We start from the raw sequence: 15594 nt of genomic DNA, 5'->3' as shown, positions 1-15594 counted from the left end.
AGGGCTAAGGCCCGGTTTATTATAATCTGAAAGGGCTCGCCCAAGACCATCATTACTGAATGGGCTTAGGCCCAATAGGCTTGAGCTGACTTGGGCTTTGAATGGGTTTTCCTTACACCGAGTTTCCCCAAACTCATCCTTTTATTTTCATCCACGCAGAAATCCCCAACCATAGTGGGCTTGGAGTGTGAGGAATTGGAGTGGCCACCCGTTCGAAAGTTTGATTTTCTTCCGTGAACTGGACATCCTTTTAATTACGTTTGAGGTTTTGGGCTTTTAAATGTAATAAGGCCGCTTATTTATTTTTGATGGTTTTAATATGTATTACTAAGATAGGTAATACTTATTTTAACTATTGAAATTGGATAGCTTTAGGCGCATTTTCAAAAACAACAGTTGATTTCAAAATAACACGACAACAAGCAAAGCTTCCGCAATGAAAGTATTTTCCAAAATTAATCACTTTTCCTAAAAATGACTTAATCAAATCGGTTTCTTAGAAATATCCATGACGTTAAGGTGTGGCAATGGCAGTATGCATGTCTAGGATTGGATCCGAAGGGAGCTTGGTACTTAAGTAGTCCGATGGACTCACCACCTCTTTTCTGGTTTCCTACCTGGTGCACAGCTTCCATTCACTTTAACCTATAATGAAATTAATCTTTTGAACATCAAGTGCGATTTTCTGGACTTAGAATGGAAATTTTTTTTTTACGTTTTTTATGTGGCATGCCGGATCCGGCCATAACTTCTGGGCCGGGTTCGGGGTGCTACAGTATGAATACTGGAGCCAATTTTTCAATTTTCTTTTGACACACATGGTTTGAGTGGATTCATATGGCATGACGACATGGTTGTGTGGTGCACATGGCCTATGCACACGGGCGTGTCCCAGGTCATGTGAACAAACAATTTTTAAAAGTTTTTTATAAGCCACACGGCCTTAGTGAGATACACGCCAGCCTACATGGCCATGTACCCTTTTTTTAAAGCTAGATTATTTTATTTCTATTTTCTTTTGTTTCTTTCCTACCCTATTTCACTAAACTCAAACTCTAATTGCCGCTTTATCTTCGCCACTATCACGTATCCAAAAGTCTCCTGAACTATCTTTATTTTTATTTTATTTTCCAAACTTATATGTTTATTATGCATTTTATTGTTATTTTTTCGACTATTTTTCTATTTATTTTGTCATCTTTTTACCTTTTTTTTTTGTTTACTTTCTTATTTGTATGCTTGAAAGTACTTAATTTAAGATCTCCTATGTTTCCGGATTTCACTATTCCGGCGAAATCATTCAAATTCAAGGCAGTTTTAATTCTCTTCCTCACTTATGATATTTTGCTTATTGTGTTTACATTTATTTGTACATTGAGGTCAATGTACATCTTAAGTGTGGGGAGGATTTTATATGTTTATGCGATACAATCCTTGAATTGTTTTCTGTGTTTAAGTAATTTTCTCAAACCTAACATTAAAGTTAAATTTTTTAAGTTTGGAGTTTTTATTGATTCTATTTGGGATTAATTTGTGAACTTTTATGCATTGTATTTTTTATACTTCAAGACACAAGAGAGTCAAGCATAATAAGTCGTTTTTTAGAAATTATTATTTTAGGTTATTTCCCTGAATTGAAACATTATTTTGAAATTTTAAATTTACAAGTTTAACATCAAAACTATATTTTTTTTGTGAGCTTTTGAGCCTATAGAGCATCTATTATTTTGTACTCATTTTATTTTTGGTTGTGAGTATGTCAACTTGATTTGTTATTTTAGAACTTGCTTCATTTATGCATGTCGAGACCACATTATTAAATTGATATACTGAGATGATAGAGGAACTTAAGATTTAACCCGCTTAACATTTAAATAGCTTACCCGTTGAATTAACCTCTAGTAAACCCTGTTGATCCTAACACATTTTTTTTTTACTTAACAACCATTTGTGTTAACTCGTAAACCACACTAATTTTGTAAATCATTCTTTTTAATGACTTCCTTTTTGTCGAGATTTGATTTGGTTAGTTGCCTACTTATGCTTTATCATTTATATTGCTGAATTTTCTCTTTGTTCTAAAAAATATAAAAAAATTTAAATTGAGCTTGAATCATTAGTCTCATCTTTTGTATAAAAGCTCATACTCACTTTTCAATTATTTTTGGTGTAAATTCTTTTAATTCAACAACTAATTTTTTTATTTGGTAACTTATCAACTCGACTCTCGATTGTAACTAACTTTTATGACATTTTTCGCACCCTTAACCTAAGCCCCATTACAACATTGTAAAGACTTCTTGATTAGTGTGTTATCTCATTTCTATAATGGTGAAGATTTGATTTTCAAGCAATCCTATGGTAATAACATTTCTTGTTCAATTGTTGAGTACACATTACTTGAACCTTAAACACCTTGAGTGCTTTGAGTGAACCTTAGTGAGGGTGTCAATTCTTGCTTAGTTTGAATTTCAGGTAATTGTTGAGATAGAGGAAACACTTATGTTTTTATGCTTTAAAAATTTCTGTTTGGATTACTTGTACTATATAGTGTCATTTTAGTGTGAATTTCCAATGCATGATTATTTATAGATTATCCTAAAATATGATTTTTTTAACAATAAATTGAGGGAAGTTAACTTGAATGTGGGTTGAGAATTTTGCTTGAGGACAAGCAAACTTTGATAAGTGTTAAAAGTAACATGTTTTAATAGTCTTGTTCTTAATTCATTTTTTGATGATTATTCAAAGTTAACTTGAATTTTATACTATTAGTCCTTTATATTCATATTTTAATGCTTAATATAGCAATTAGGAGCAAAAAGAGCGAAAACCGGAGCGTTTGAGTAAGTTGTATGAGCCATACAAGGTGAATCATTCTACACAGTCAGACCACATGCCCGTGTCAATTTCGCGAAATTGTACACCAAACAATTGAAAATCACAATTTTTAAGTTTTTCGAGCATTTTAAGACGTATATATGACAAAAATAAGAAGATAGGAGAGAGCCAACATAGAATATTCAATAAAACAACTCAAAAAACACATTTGAAGCAAATTTCTGTTAAGATTGAAAAATTCCAATTGATTTTTTAGGAAGTTATCATAAGTTTCTTTATTTCTTTCAGTTATGGTATATCTAGGATATTTTTATTTTCAAGCATGAAATACTTAGGGGAGATGAAACCTATGATGAATTATGTTATTTGATTTTTATTTTACGCAATAAATATTGAGTTTCTTGTTCTCAATTATATATGATTAATTCTTGGTTTGATATTTCTAGATTATTGATCCATGTTTGACGTGTTTAAACTGATAGTTGAATAAACTTTGTTTAAGAGTAGATCTTGATTGCAGTCGTAAACCAACTAAAATTTCGACAAAGGTAAGTGCACCTAATAGTATAGCTACGGTAAGAAAAAATATCGTTCTTACGAAGACTAAAAGTACTAGTAATTACTGTCTTTCTATTATTTAACCGACAAATTGGAGTGATTGATTGAAAACTAAAATTAACTAAAGAACACAACGAAGAACAAAGTAGGAAAATAACCGATTAACAACCAAAAAGCAAAATAATACCTACGAAAGAATTCACCTAGACTTCATCTGTCATTATCAAACTAAATTATGTTATTTCTTCCCTTAGAATCTTGATTCATAGAAATCTCTAAATTATGTTAACATCTCTCTTTAAGGCTAGAGCAATTTACTCTAGATTGATTAATTGAAAATTATTTCTAATTAAAACCCCTATTATCGCATTAACTCGATTTATGGATTTCCTTATTAGATTTGACTCTAATCCGGTAGATTTATGTTGTTCTATTTTTAGGATAGCATGCAACTCCACTCAATTACTCTAAATCTTGAAACTTGCTCGGATTTTTGCTTGTTTTTCGCCCAAATGCTCTCCTAAGTATAGAAACATGAATTTAAAAGATTAGAAGCATAAAATTTGTTATTTTAAATCGAATAATCATCCAAAAACACATTAAGAATGAGGCTGAAATATGTTACTTTTGGAATTTATCAATTTTGCTTAATTGAGTGGAGTTGCATGCAATTCTAGAAATAAGACGACATAAATCTACTGAATTAGAGTCAAATTTAATAGGGGAATTCATAGCACGAGTTAATGTGATAATAGGGGTTTTAATTAGAAAAAAATTTCAATTAATCAAACTAGATTCAGTTGCTCTGATGCTCGAAAGAGATATTAGTATAATTTAAGGATTTCTACAGATAAAGATATTAAGTAAATAAATCCCATAATTTAGATTGGTAGTGATAGATAAAATTTAAGTGACTTTTTTATTGGGTATTGTTTCATTTGTTGGTTATTAATCGATTATATTGTTTTGTTATTTGTCGTTCATTAGTTAATTAATTTACTTAATTTTAGTTTTTAATTTATCGCTCAAATTATTTAGTTAAATAATAAAAGATGATAATTACTAATACTTTTAATCTTTGTGTGAGTGATATCTTACTCTGTAGAACTACACTATTAATATAAAGGTTCACTTGTCCTGTTCTAAATTTTTAGTTTCTTCATCTTTTGTAGCAATCAAACAAAGTAAATTCCTTGGATCATCACCGTGTTTAAGAAAACAAGCAAAATAGTTTTTTTTTTCTTTTTTTTTTTGTATTAATAAAGAAAAGTTGTAATAGTTATGCAGGAGAAGAAAATGGGGCATGACGCAAGAGAGTGTTCAGGACATTGCAAGGCCATAGTGGAACGGGTAGTAGAGCGAATTTGTGATGAGACAGAACAATGGTCCCAGATGAGATGGAAGACCTGCATGCATCTCGTGATTCTTGGGAAGATGGAGCACTTGATTCTAACTATCAGATTCAATCTGCTGTAAGCTTTATTTCAGATTAGCTACTGAATGGCTTCAAAGTAGGAGTCCTGTGAACTTTGAATTTTGCATCATGGTTTCTTTTTCACGAGGAAATATGTTTCGCTTATTCGATTTGGAATGAAAATGGAAGCTCCATGCATTTTGTTTGACTCACCTGCATGCTTGAATTGATGTTATGTATGTTTATGTATGTGTTAGATTATATGATATACAGTATTGAATCAATGTTGAACATGCGTATCTGTAGCCTTTATAAATCCATGGGGTTGGTGACAATGGTGAGTCTGTCAATTAATACACAATGCTATCGATAGTGCAATGAAGATGATGGTATTTTTCCGATGCCTCCAACAAGGTCTTTTTTTTTCGACAATATAACATTTCATTTGCAAATAAATCTTCACATTGCATTTTGGGTCTCTAGTAATAATTAAATAATTAGTTAGTATTTATATAAAAAATTGGTTAATTAATCATTAAATAATTAATTAGTGTTTATAGATATCCATTAATGAAATAATTGTTAGTTAAATTTCGTTTTAGATTAGAGAAAATAAAGCATTTCCAATTAATAATGTTTATTGGTTTATAGCTAGTACTCAAATTTAGTTCTTAAATTAATTAGTGAATTATCAACACATTTTTTTGAAAAATTACTCCCAATATCACTAAATTATTTGTGAGTTTAACTTTTGATTACTCAACTTTAAAAGTTACAAAACGGTCGCTGAATTATTCAAAAGTTTTTTTTTAAATCGCTAATCTATTCATAATATTTTATTTAATTCACTGGATTGTTAAATCTATTTTTTAAAAGTTTGACTAGTGAGTTTCGAATGACAATATAATGACCGGTACGATGGATCAATACTCATCGATAAGTAGAAGAACATACTTTAGATCTAGGTTGATTTGATAGTTAATGCCGAAGATCGGAAAAGAAATTTGTTTTGGTTTTGATTTATAGATTCATAACATTTAAAGTTATTTCATGAATTAAAATTAAACTATAGAAAATAAAAGACGAGAGAGCAGCAGGTGATACGAATAAAAAAAACTTATAATAGCAATTTTAATAATTTAGTGATTTAAATAAAAATTTTTAAATAATTTAACAATATTTTATAATATTTGAAGTTAAAATGAACAAAATATAAAATTAATGAAATTTATCCAAATATTTTTAAAAGTGGTTATGGGTGTGTTTTATTGGGGTTACATCACAAGAACAAAAAGGAGGGAGCGGGGAGTTAATTAGTTATTTTAATATTCAAATTGGGTCCACGCAAAAAGAAAATAAAATAACCCTCTCAAGCACTTCTCATTCCCTCCAATAATGACCCAATTTTACCCTCCAAAAATTATTTCAATTTAAAATTTCGAGCCATTTTTCTTTCCTTTATATTTCCAAGTCAAAGCCATTATTTCTCAACTACCACTTCTCTGATCTCTCTGTGTTTTTCTTCCTCTAAGTTAATCCATTTCGATGGCCTCTTGTAAGTCTTCTATTGCACTAAACTCAACAGATCGCGTCGGATCTTCCCATCCTCCACGTGTTTCCGGCGAGATCCACGTCATCATCGGCCCCATGTTTGCCGGCAAGACTACTTCTCTCCTCCGTCGGATCAGATCTGAACGCAACAATGGCCGGTACTTGCTCTTCTCTTTTTTAATATTCTTTACGTCTCATCCTTTTTAGTTTATTGGTAAATTTTATTTTGGGCGATTTTGTAGAAATGTCGCAATGATAAAGTCGAGCAAGGATACAAGGTACGCTATTGACTCAGTGGTAACTCACGACGGAGTGAAATTCCCATGTTGGGCATTGCCGGATCTCACTTCTTTTCGACACAATGTCGGAGAAGATGCTTATGAAAAGGTAAATACCCGCACTTCAACTTTATCAACAAATCCTCCTTTTTTCTTTCCCCCATCAAAATGCACATTTTATTTTTTTTTCTTTTTTGAAAATTTATATATATATTTTTTGGATGGGCGGGGTTGCGGCAGCTGGATGTGATTGGCATAGACGAAGCACAATTTTTCGAAGATCTGTACGATTTCTGCTGCAATGCTGCAGACAATGATGGCAAAACAGTAATTTTATCTGGCTTAGATGGGGATTATTTGAGGTGATGATCATTCACAATATTTCTTTGGCAAATTCATTTTATGTATATAAAAAAGGTTCTAATTTAGAAATGATATTCAGAAGGAGCTTTGGGTCAGTTCTGGACATAATTCCGCTAGCTGATACAGTAACAAAGTTAACCGCAAGATGCGAAGTGTGTGGGAAAAAGGCATTTTTCACATTCAGGAAAACAGCAGCGACCCAAACGGAACTGATCGGAGGGGCAGATTTATACATGCCTGTTTGTCGACAGCATTATGTCAATGGACAAACGGTTGTTGAAACTTCGAGGATTGTTCTTGAATCAACAAATATTGTTCATCATCAAACAACTCAACTATCTTGCCTTGAAGCAGCAGTACTTCAATCTCAGTAATGGATAAGTTATTCCTTTTAAACATCATAAATAGAAATGTGCGGAATGGGGTCATTGGTCGGCGTAGTGTATTTTTACCATGTTTCATAATTCGTCATAGCTGTCGTGCTTGTACTATTGAGTTACCTAAGTTATCTGGATTTCACTTCTTATTATGTATAGTATAGATAATGATTTTACAAGGACAGTTTCTAAAGTACTTTGGTTTTTGTTGATTTGGTTTTGTTCCTGAATCTTTTGATAGTAATTTACAGATATGATTACCTGGCATAAATCTAAAGTTGGCTTTGGCTCTCATCGAAGTTTATACATATGGGGTATACTGAATTATCAATTAAGGAAAAAAACAAACTTTTCAAAAAGAAGACGGTCATTTTCAAGTGAATTGAAGGAATCGACAATACAGTAGAAAGTCTTATAACATGGCAATAGGATTGTAGGTATTTTTTTAAAAAAAAAAAAAGTTAAAAACTTTTCCATTGTGTTTGAATGAGGCATTTCAAAGGAAGATTCATTTCAATAGGGCTTTTAAAAATCCAAAAATAAATTTCATTATTTGTTGATTTAAATAGAATTTTTAAAAATTTTGAGACTTTTAAAAATAAATTTGATTTTCAAATTTAAGTTTCAGCCTTATTTTTACTTGTATAAAACAAAATTAAAAATTAAATATTGAAATGATGTGTTAATATAATTATTTATTAAAATGGAGTGTTTGAAAGAATTTAAAGGGAGAGATGGGTGGCACTCATGTTTTTCTAAACACAATAATTGAAAATCATTACAAAATGATGTATTTTTTTTTAAAAATAATTTTTTAAGGTTGGAGGGGGAGAGATAGACGGCACTAGTATTTTTTAGTGTAAAAATACCGTCTAAATAGTAGAGTTTGAATTTTGTACCGTTTTTGTTAGTTTTTGAAGAATGCCAATCTCTCTCACTCCACATTCAAAAATATTTTTTTCATATTAGTGCTGCTCATCTCTCCTTCTCCACCCTTAAAAAATTAATTTTTTTTAAAAAAAACATATCAATTTGTAATATTATTTCAATTATTGTGTAAAAAAAAAAAAATAGGTGCCACCCATCTCTCTTCCTCCACTCTTTAGAATTGTTTCAAATATCTCATTTTGGTAAATAATAATATTAACATACCATTTCAATATTTAATTTTTTAATTTGTATTATACAAATAAAAAGCCTAAGTTTAAAGAGTGAAGACTCTTCGAAAGTGTTTTTCTAAAATCTTGCTAGAATCATTAGCTTAGTTTTATTTAATAAAAATATAATCAATCTCTTCTAAACCAAAAAAATAAAAAATAAAAATCAATCTACTTTTCTACCTTCATTCTTTTGAACCATAATTAGTTGAAACCGGCAATCTACTATTATGCAATTTAAGCTTTGAATTAGGTGACCTTTTTTACTTAGATAATAAAAAAAATTAATTAACTATCAAAACAGTTTTCCCATTACATTATTTACCAAAATGGTATAAAGTGAATAGTATCGAGGGGTGACGGCACCACTATTTTTTTCTCCTCCAACAGCCATTCATTAGGCCAACATTAGGCCATAATTGGACTAGGAAAAAAAAACACATTTAAATGGTGGAGGGACAAGGGGTGGTGGCACCGGTATGCAAGTTGAAAGAACACCTGGTCACAATATAGACCATATACGGTCCGTAAAAGAAAATGGCTAATTTAAGGAGAGGAGGGTTGTTATTAGGTGACACCTAAGGAAGGAGGGTTGGGGAGTGGTGACACCACTTTGGCAGTCTGACCGCTTGCAGCAAACATGACCCTGCGGTCACGGGGTGATTCTCACCCCCTGAAACAGTCGTTTCAGCCCCAATTTTTTCCCTTAAGGCATGTATATGCCTTCAAACAGATGGTCCCTCCCCTTGTATTGAAAAAAGGAATTTTGATTTTGTAGAGAGGGTGTGTTGAGAAGAAAGGAAGTAGATATGTTCGTGTTTTCCTTTTCTAATATATATATATATATATATTTTTTTGTTTTTTATTTACTTAACAAATGGTGATGTTGTGGTGAATTTTTTGATAGTATGGTTTTGTAGAAACAGTGTTGGGAAGAAAGGAAGCAGGTATATTGTGTTTACTTGTATTATTATTATTTTGTTTGTTATTTGCTTAACTAATATAAACAAAATTATTATCTACTGAAATGGTATGACAAAAATATGTGATTTTTCTAATTTTTATTTACAAATATTATGTATTTGGTTGTTTTTAGTTAATTAATATTAAAATTCTTTTTTAATTTTGAGGAATTTTATGTAATTATAATTTGTTTGAGATTTTTAAAATTAAATTTTTACATGTTTTAAATTTTATCTGTTGAAAATTATCATTTAGGGTATGTTTATTTAGGGCATGTTTATTTCACTAAAATGACTTCTAAAAATAATTTTAAAAATAACTTTTAAAAATAACTTATTTTCTTGGAAAAGTTAATATTTTTTGAATAAATCTGTGTAAAATATTTTTCATTGTTTGATAAATTTTTAAAAATATTTCATAAAAATTATTTTCAATTAAGCAAACATATATTTGAAATTTTTTATCTTTTCATTATTTAATTAAATTTATTTTATAATTATAAATTTACATTTTACATTGTTTTGTATATATTAAAAATATTTTACTAAATTCAGGTTCATTACAACGTTATTTTTAACTACATAACTATCAAGTGAGTATTTTTATTTAAAAATATGACATCAATAAAATTGACAAAAAAATTAATAAAGTCATTAATTAGACTTCATTTTCAAATCATAAAAGTACAAAAATTAAATTACAAATTTGTGAAGAGTACATAAACTTATGACATCTTTTAACCTTTATACTACAAAATATTTATTATTAATATAATTATTATTGTAATAAATATTTATTGTTAAAATATTACTATTAATTATTTTTAATAATATGTGAAGAATATTATTTAAAATTATTAATTTTAAAATTTATTATTGAAATAAAATTGAAATATTAAATTTTAATAAATTATATTAATTATATTAATAATTTATTATATGATTAAATATAAATAATTAAATATGTATATTTAATAATATTGAAAAATATAATATTTTTATATTAATATTTTAATAATTTTAAATATATTTAAAATAAAATAAAATAATTAAATATGTGCCTACTTTCAGTAACCTACACTATCGAAGGATGCTGGCTTTTCCTACTTGTCGACGGTGTCAATCTGGAGCAGAAATAAGGGAGCATCTGTTTCGTGAATGCCCTTCTACAAAGGAAACATGGGAGCAGTTAAAGTATTTTTTGGCCTATTTCAGATGAAACCTCAAATATCAGAGATTGGTTAAACAGTACTTTTGAGTCTAGATCTATGACTAATTGTAGAATGATAGCATGTGTTTTAAAATAGATTTATTCATGAGGGGAAATCAAATCAAGTGCTCAAATTGTTGTTTTTGTGAAAAACTATTTAAAGGAACTTGATAGTTTGCATAGTTATGTACCTGAAAGAAGGGTGTGTGTGGACAGATGGGTTGCGCTGATGGGATCGAGGTTGAAAATAAACTTTGACGCAGCTTTTAACAACCATAAAAAAGAGTTGTGCTTTGGGTTAGTGATTCGAAATGAGGAAGCAAGGGTCATTTGTTCAAAAACTGTAATGAACACGAACATATTGTTCGTCTTTGCAGCAGAAGCAGTGGCGTGTGTTCAGGCGTTGAATCTTGGGTTACAACTTGGTTTGAGAGAGGTGGAGACTGAGGGAGACTCTTGGTCGGTAGTTCGGAAGCTGCAAGAGAAGATGAATGACAGATCGTAGATTTCAGTGTATATCAACAATGCTTTGAAACTGAGTTTAAGATTCAGTTTATGTGTCTTTCTTTTTACTAACAGGGAGGCTAACAAGGTAGCCCATTTACTAGCATCTGAAGGAATTAAGAAAGGAGAGTCTACTTATCTGTCGAGTCTGGTCCCTTCTGGCGTTGCAGAAGTGGTGGCTGAAGATAGACGGTGGATGGATGAGGCGAGAGAGTCAAGAGAGAGGGGAAATGAAGAGGTAGGTGGGAGTGCTTTTTGAAGAAATTGAATTTGCTGTGAGTTTCAATCTCAATTTGGGTGTTATCTCCAAAGTGCCTCAGGGTTAATGGAAAGGGTGGATTTGATGGATGATTAAAGTATCTGATATGTTGTTCCTCCCTATGCGTTTTTTGTTGCTTTCAAGAGGGGTTTTCTTTTATTGGAATACAACTAGAGTGAGAAGACTCTAGAGCTCCCCTTTGACGTTCTGCTGGATCTCTTTCGGGCTGTTGTGTTGTTTTGATTTTGGTTTATTGTTGATTTCTGTTTGGGCTTTCGTTTATTTTTTTGGGTTTCCTTAGTCTGTTTTATCTTTGGACTTGTCTTTTTAGTCTTCTGTTTTATTTGCTTTTGGTTTTGTTTTTAGGCCTGTTTTGAATAAAAATCCAGAGAATATTTTTCAAAAAAAACAACAGGTTTGATTTGAGTTAATTTTTGTATAAAAATAAAATTACCTATAAATGGACTATTTTCTGAAAAATGGCTTATGTTTTTCAAAAGGGTAAGCCATTTTACAAGAAAATAGACTTATTTTACATTGACTTGTAAACCATTTTTCATTGACCAAACTGTTTTCTGTGAAACAAACATAAAAAGATGCAGAAAATATTTTTCATAAAATCTTTTATATGTAAACAAATAGACCCTTAATGTTATTTGAATTTTTTGAGAGTTTGGTTTGTAGAAATGGTGTTAGGAAGAAATGAAGCAGGTATTTTGTGTTTTTTATTTATTTTATTTTATTTTTTGTTATTTAGTTAACTAGTATAAAGAGAATTATTATATATTGGAATGGTATGACAAAAATATGTGATGTTTTCTAATTTTTATTTGTAAATATTATGTATTTGTTTGTTTTTAGTTAGTTAATATTAAAAATTCTTTTTAATTTTCAAGGTTTTTATGTAATTATAATTCATTTGAGATTTTTAACATTAAATTTTTACATGTTTTATATTTTTGTGTTGAAAATTTATCATTTAATGTTATTTGAATGATTTAGAGATTACATGTTAAATTTTTGTATGTATAATAAGATAATAATTTTATTTTTGTAATGATAATATTTTTTTTGTGAATAAAACAATTTAGTATTTTTTAACGATATTATTGTGATTTGCATGCTTTTGTATTATATTTATGTGTTTTGCTAATGATTGAAAATGTTTAAACTTTATTTTTTTTAAACTGCAAATATCCGAATGTTACGCAATGACCCACCTCGATAAAACAACGATGCGTTGGGTTTTTGTGACATTATCGTTGAATAGCCGTATGATGTCGTAAAACCTGAATATGTTGGCATTGACTCAAACATCGATATTGGCATTGATGAGGGCATTGTAGTTAACATTGGTCTCACCATTAGTGTCGGTACATGTGTCGACATTTATGTCGACATCAACATCGGTATGGGGGCGTAGAATTCTAAGGACGGAGGTGCCTCGAAAAATGTACATGTGGGAGGTGTAGATGCAAGGTGCTGCGGTGGTGCATAGTGTGACGCTTGTTGGTGGTACATGTGGGAGTTGTAGATGCAACGTACATGGAGTTAATGAAATGAATAAGAATAAGTGGAGTGAATTAACCGAGATATGGCGTAAACATTGGTGGTGCTTGTTTGGTCAAAGTCGGGGACAAACTCGTCGCGACACCTCCTCTGGACCTACGTTGTTGTGGCGGTCATCGTAACCTCTTTTGATGAAGTTGCCTACTCTTCGCCTCCACCGGTAATAGATATGGTTTGTTGACGACTCTGAACTAAAGCATGTACTCCAAAAAGGCCACCGTGTTCGATAAGAAAAAGGGTTTACAGGTGGGTAAGAATTTCATCCTACTATCTCAAATGTCGATGTACTCCTTATTGTAATCTCGCCAATTCTCGTCGGTCTTCCCTCATAGATCTAACTTGTTTAATGCTTCCATGTCTTGCGGTGGCTGTAACATTCCGAAATAGGGCCTAAACGGAACAGTGGTTGTGAAACCACAAATTCAGGGTAAAATATATATATATATATATATATATATATTATTATTTTGAGGTTCATGGTATGATTACATGATTGTGTGAAAATTTCGTGATAAAATTCTATGCATAAAGTGCTTAAATTGAGGTTAGGGACTAAATCAAATAATTTGCAAAACTTGCATTCTAGAAGTTTTTAGTATGAAATTATTTTGGAATATTAATTAGGAGATCTTAAATGGTAATTTGACCAATTTTAAGTTCATGGACAAAATTAGGACATGGAAGGAATTTTTGAAAGTTTAGTAAGGAGGGGCATTTTGGTCATTTGGTTATTAACATTAATAAAAAGGTAAAAAAGATGATAAAATTGTATCATCTTCTTCAAGTTACCAGCAGAACCTTACCTCTCTCCATAGCTGGGGTTTCTTCAACTTTCAAGCTTCATAGTAAGTGATTCCAAGCCCCGCTTTTAATGATCTTTACGTTTTGAAGTCCCTAGCTCGATAAAGCTTATGCTAGCAATAATTTAAGTTAGGAATCAAATTTGGAAAAATACCCATAGGTGAAATTTGTGTATTTTGATGTTTTATGATGGAATATGAGGTTTTAAATTATGTTAGACAACTTGTGCTACTTGGTTTTAAGCAAAACGAGTAAAAAGACTTAATCGGTAAAATACCTATAGTCATAAGTACATGTTAGTGTGTGAATTTGATGTTGCCATAGAAGGAAAAATGATCAGCATGTCATAAAACATAAGAAAATAGGATGAAGTTTAATTTACGAGCCTTGGGGCAAAAGTGCAAATATGTGAAAGTTTAGGGCAAAAAGTAATTTTTCCAAAGTTTGAGTAAAGGGTTGTTTTGATAAATGTTGATATTAAATAAGCTAAATTTGCTATTATAGATCAAGAAGAGAGAAATTCGAGAGTTGATCGGGAAAAGAAAAGTAAAGGACTAAATTGTAAAGTTTAGTCACATTTTGTATCGAGGTAAGTTTACATAAATAAATGCAATATTCTTTTATTTTACATTATTATTTTCAATTTCCAGCATTTATATATTTATGTTATGAAAATATTTAAAGTCGAATTTAAGGTGAAGTGACAGAGGAAAAGTGTTAGAAAGCCGGTTGAACCCTAGGAATGTTAGGATATTAGGGTTGTGAGCGAGCGAACGAAATGAGCCATGTAAGTCCATATTAGAAATATGGCTTTGGAGACAGGATTGAGCCATGTAAGTCCATATTATATATGGCATTGGAGACAGGAATAATTCATGTAAGTCCATGTCAAAGACATGGCATTGGCGAGATATTGATGAGCGAGGAACGACCCTAGTATCCTTAGTATTCCGAGTGGTTCAACGGGTTAGGATACGAGTTAAATTACAGTGAATTAACAGCAAAGGAAAAGTAGATTATACTTATGAAAAGGAAAGGTCGGTAAGAAAGAAGGTAAGGGAATAAAGAAGAAGATAGAAATTGAGAAATAAAGAAATTTATGATGTTAGATGATATTATGCATAATTATCCATTATGTTGAATGTTGTGATTTATTTGCTTGTAAGCTTACTAAGCCTAGTGCTTAATCTCTTTATTTTCTTCTTCTTATAGTACTTATCTAGCCACTCGGGATCGAAGGAAACATCGGAGGCCGATCACACTATCAAAGAAATAACTCGGTATAATTAGGCGTTTTGTTTTGTGTATGGCATGTATAGAAACTTAGCCACTTTTGGTATAATATGAACAATGAATGATGTGTAAATACTTGCTAGTGATTAGCTAATAAAATGGCCGATGATATGCATGTTAATTAATATGTATGATTGAATGGTGATTATCACATGAAAATTATGAAAATGTGAAAGTAACCTAAAACAGATTCAAGTAACAGCAATGATGTAACTTTGAAAAATCACTAAAATTGCATAAACATAGTTTGAAGATGAATAATATATGAAATTAAATCTTATTATGTCTATTTTCTTATGGAATAAGAAAAATAGGTAAAGGTATTATATTTCATGATATATCTGAGTTTTAGTGAAACAGGTCAGAGCGATTTCTGGAACCCCTGTTTCAACTTTGAAATTCACCATAAATTGTAAAAACTAATTAGAAGGTATACTTTATATGGTTATAATCCTTG

The 15594-nt window shown here is 30.6% G+C and overlaps 1 protein-coding gene and 1 long non-coding RNA gene across 2 annotated transcripts; one reads left to right on the top strand and one right to left on the bottom strand.

Moving 5' to 3' along the window:
• The first annotated feature begins 6202 nt into the window (after nt 1-6202).
• Nucleotides 6203-7653, top strand: LOC108472455 (thymidine kinase a). Its single transcript, XM_017773980.2, has 4 exons — nt 6203-6522; nt 6607-6751; nt 6883-7004; nt 7085-7653. Exons 1-4 carry the CDS (start codon nt 6359-6361, stop codon nt 7377-7379), a joined length of 726 nt encoding a protein of 241 aa, XP_017629469.1. The 5' UTR covers nt 6203-6358; the 3' UTR covers nt 7380-7653.
• A 2818-nt stretch (nt 7654-10471) lies between these two features.
• LOC128283607 (uncharacterized) lies at nt 10472-11776 on the bottom strand. The gene is made up of 2 exons (XR_008273994.1): nt 10903-11776; nt 10472-10667 (listed from the first exon to the last, which is right to left on the bottom strand). It is a non-coding gene; the product is annotated as an uncharacterized LOC128283607 (long non-coding RNA).
• Nucleotides 11777-15594: the final 3818 nt, after the last annotated feature.

This window comes from Gossypium arboreum, chromosome 11 (genome assembly GCF_025698485.1).
Source record: "Gossypium arboreum isolate Shixiya-1 chromosome 11, ASM2569848v2, whole genome shotgun sequence".
Taxonomy (NCBI): domain Eukaryota; kingdom Viridiplantae; phylum Streptophyta; class Magnoliopsida; order Malvales; family Malvaceae; genus Gossypium; species Gossypium arboreum.
Note: the sequence above shows the minus strand (reverse complement) of the source record. Positions and strands in the feature narration are given on the sequence as shown.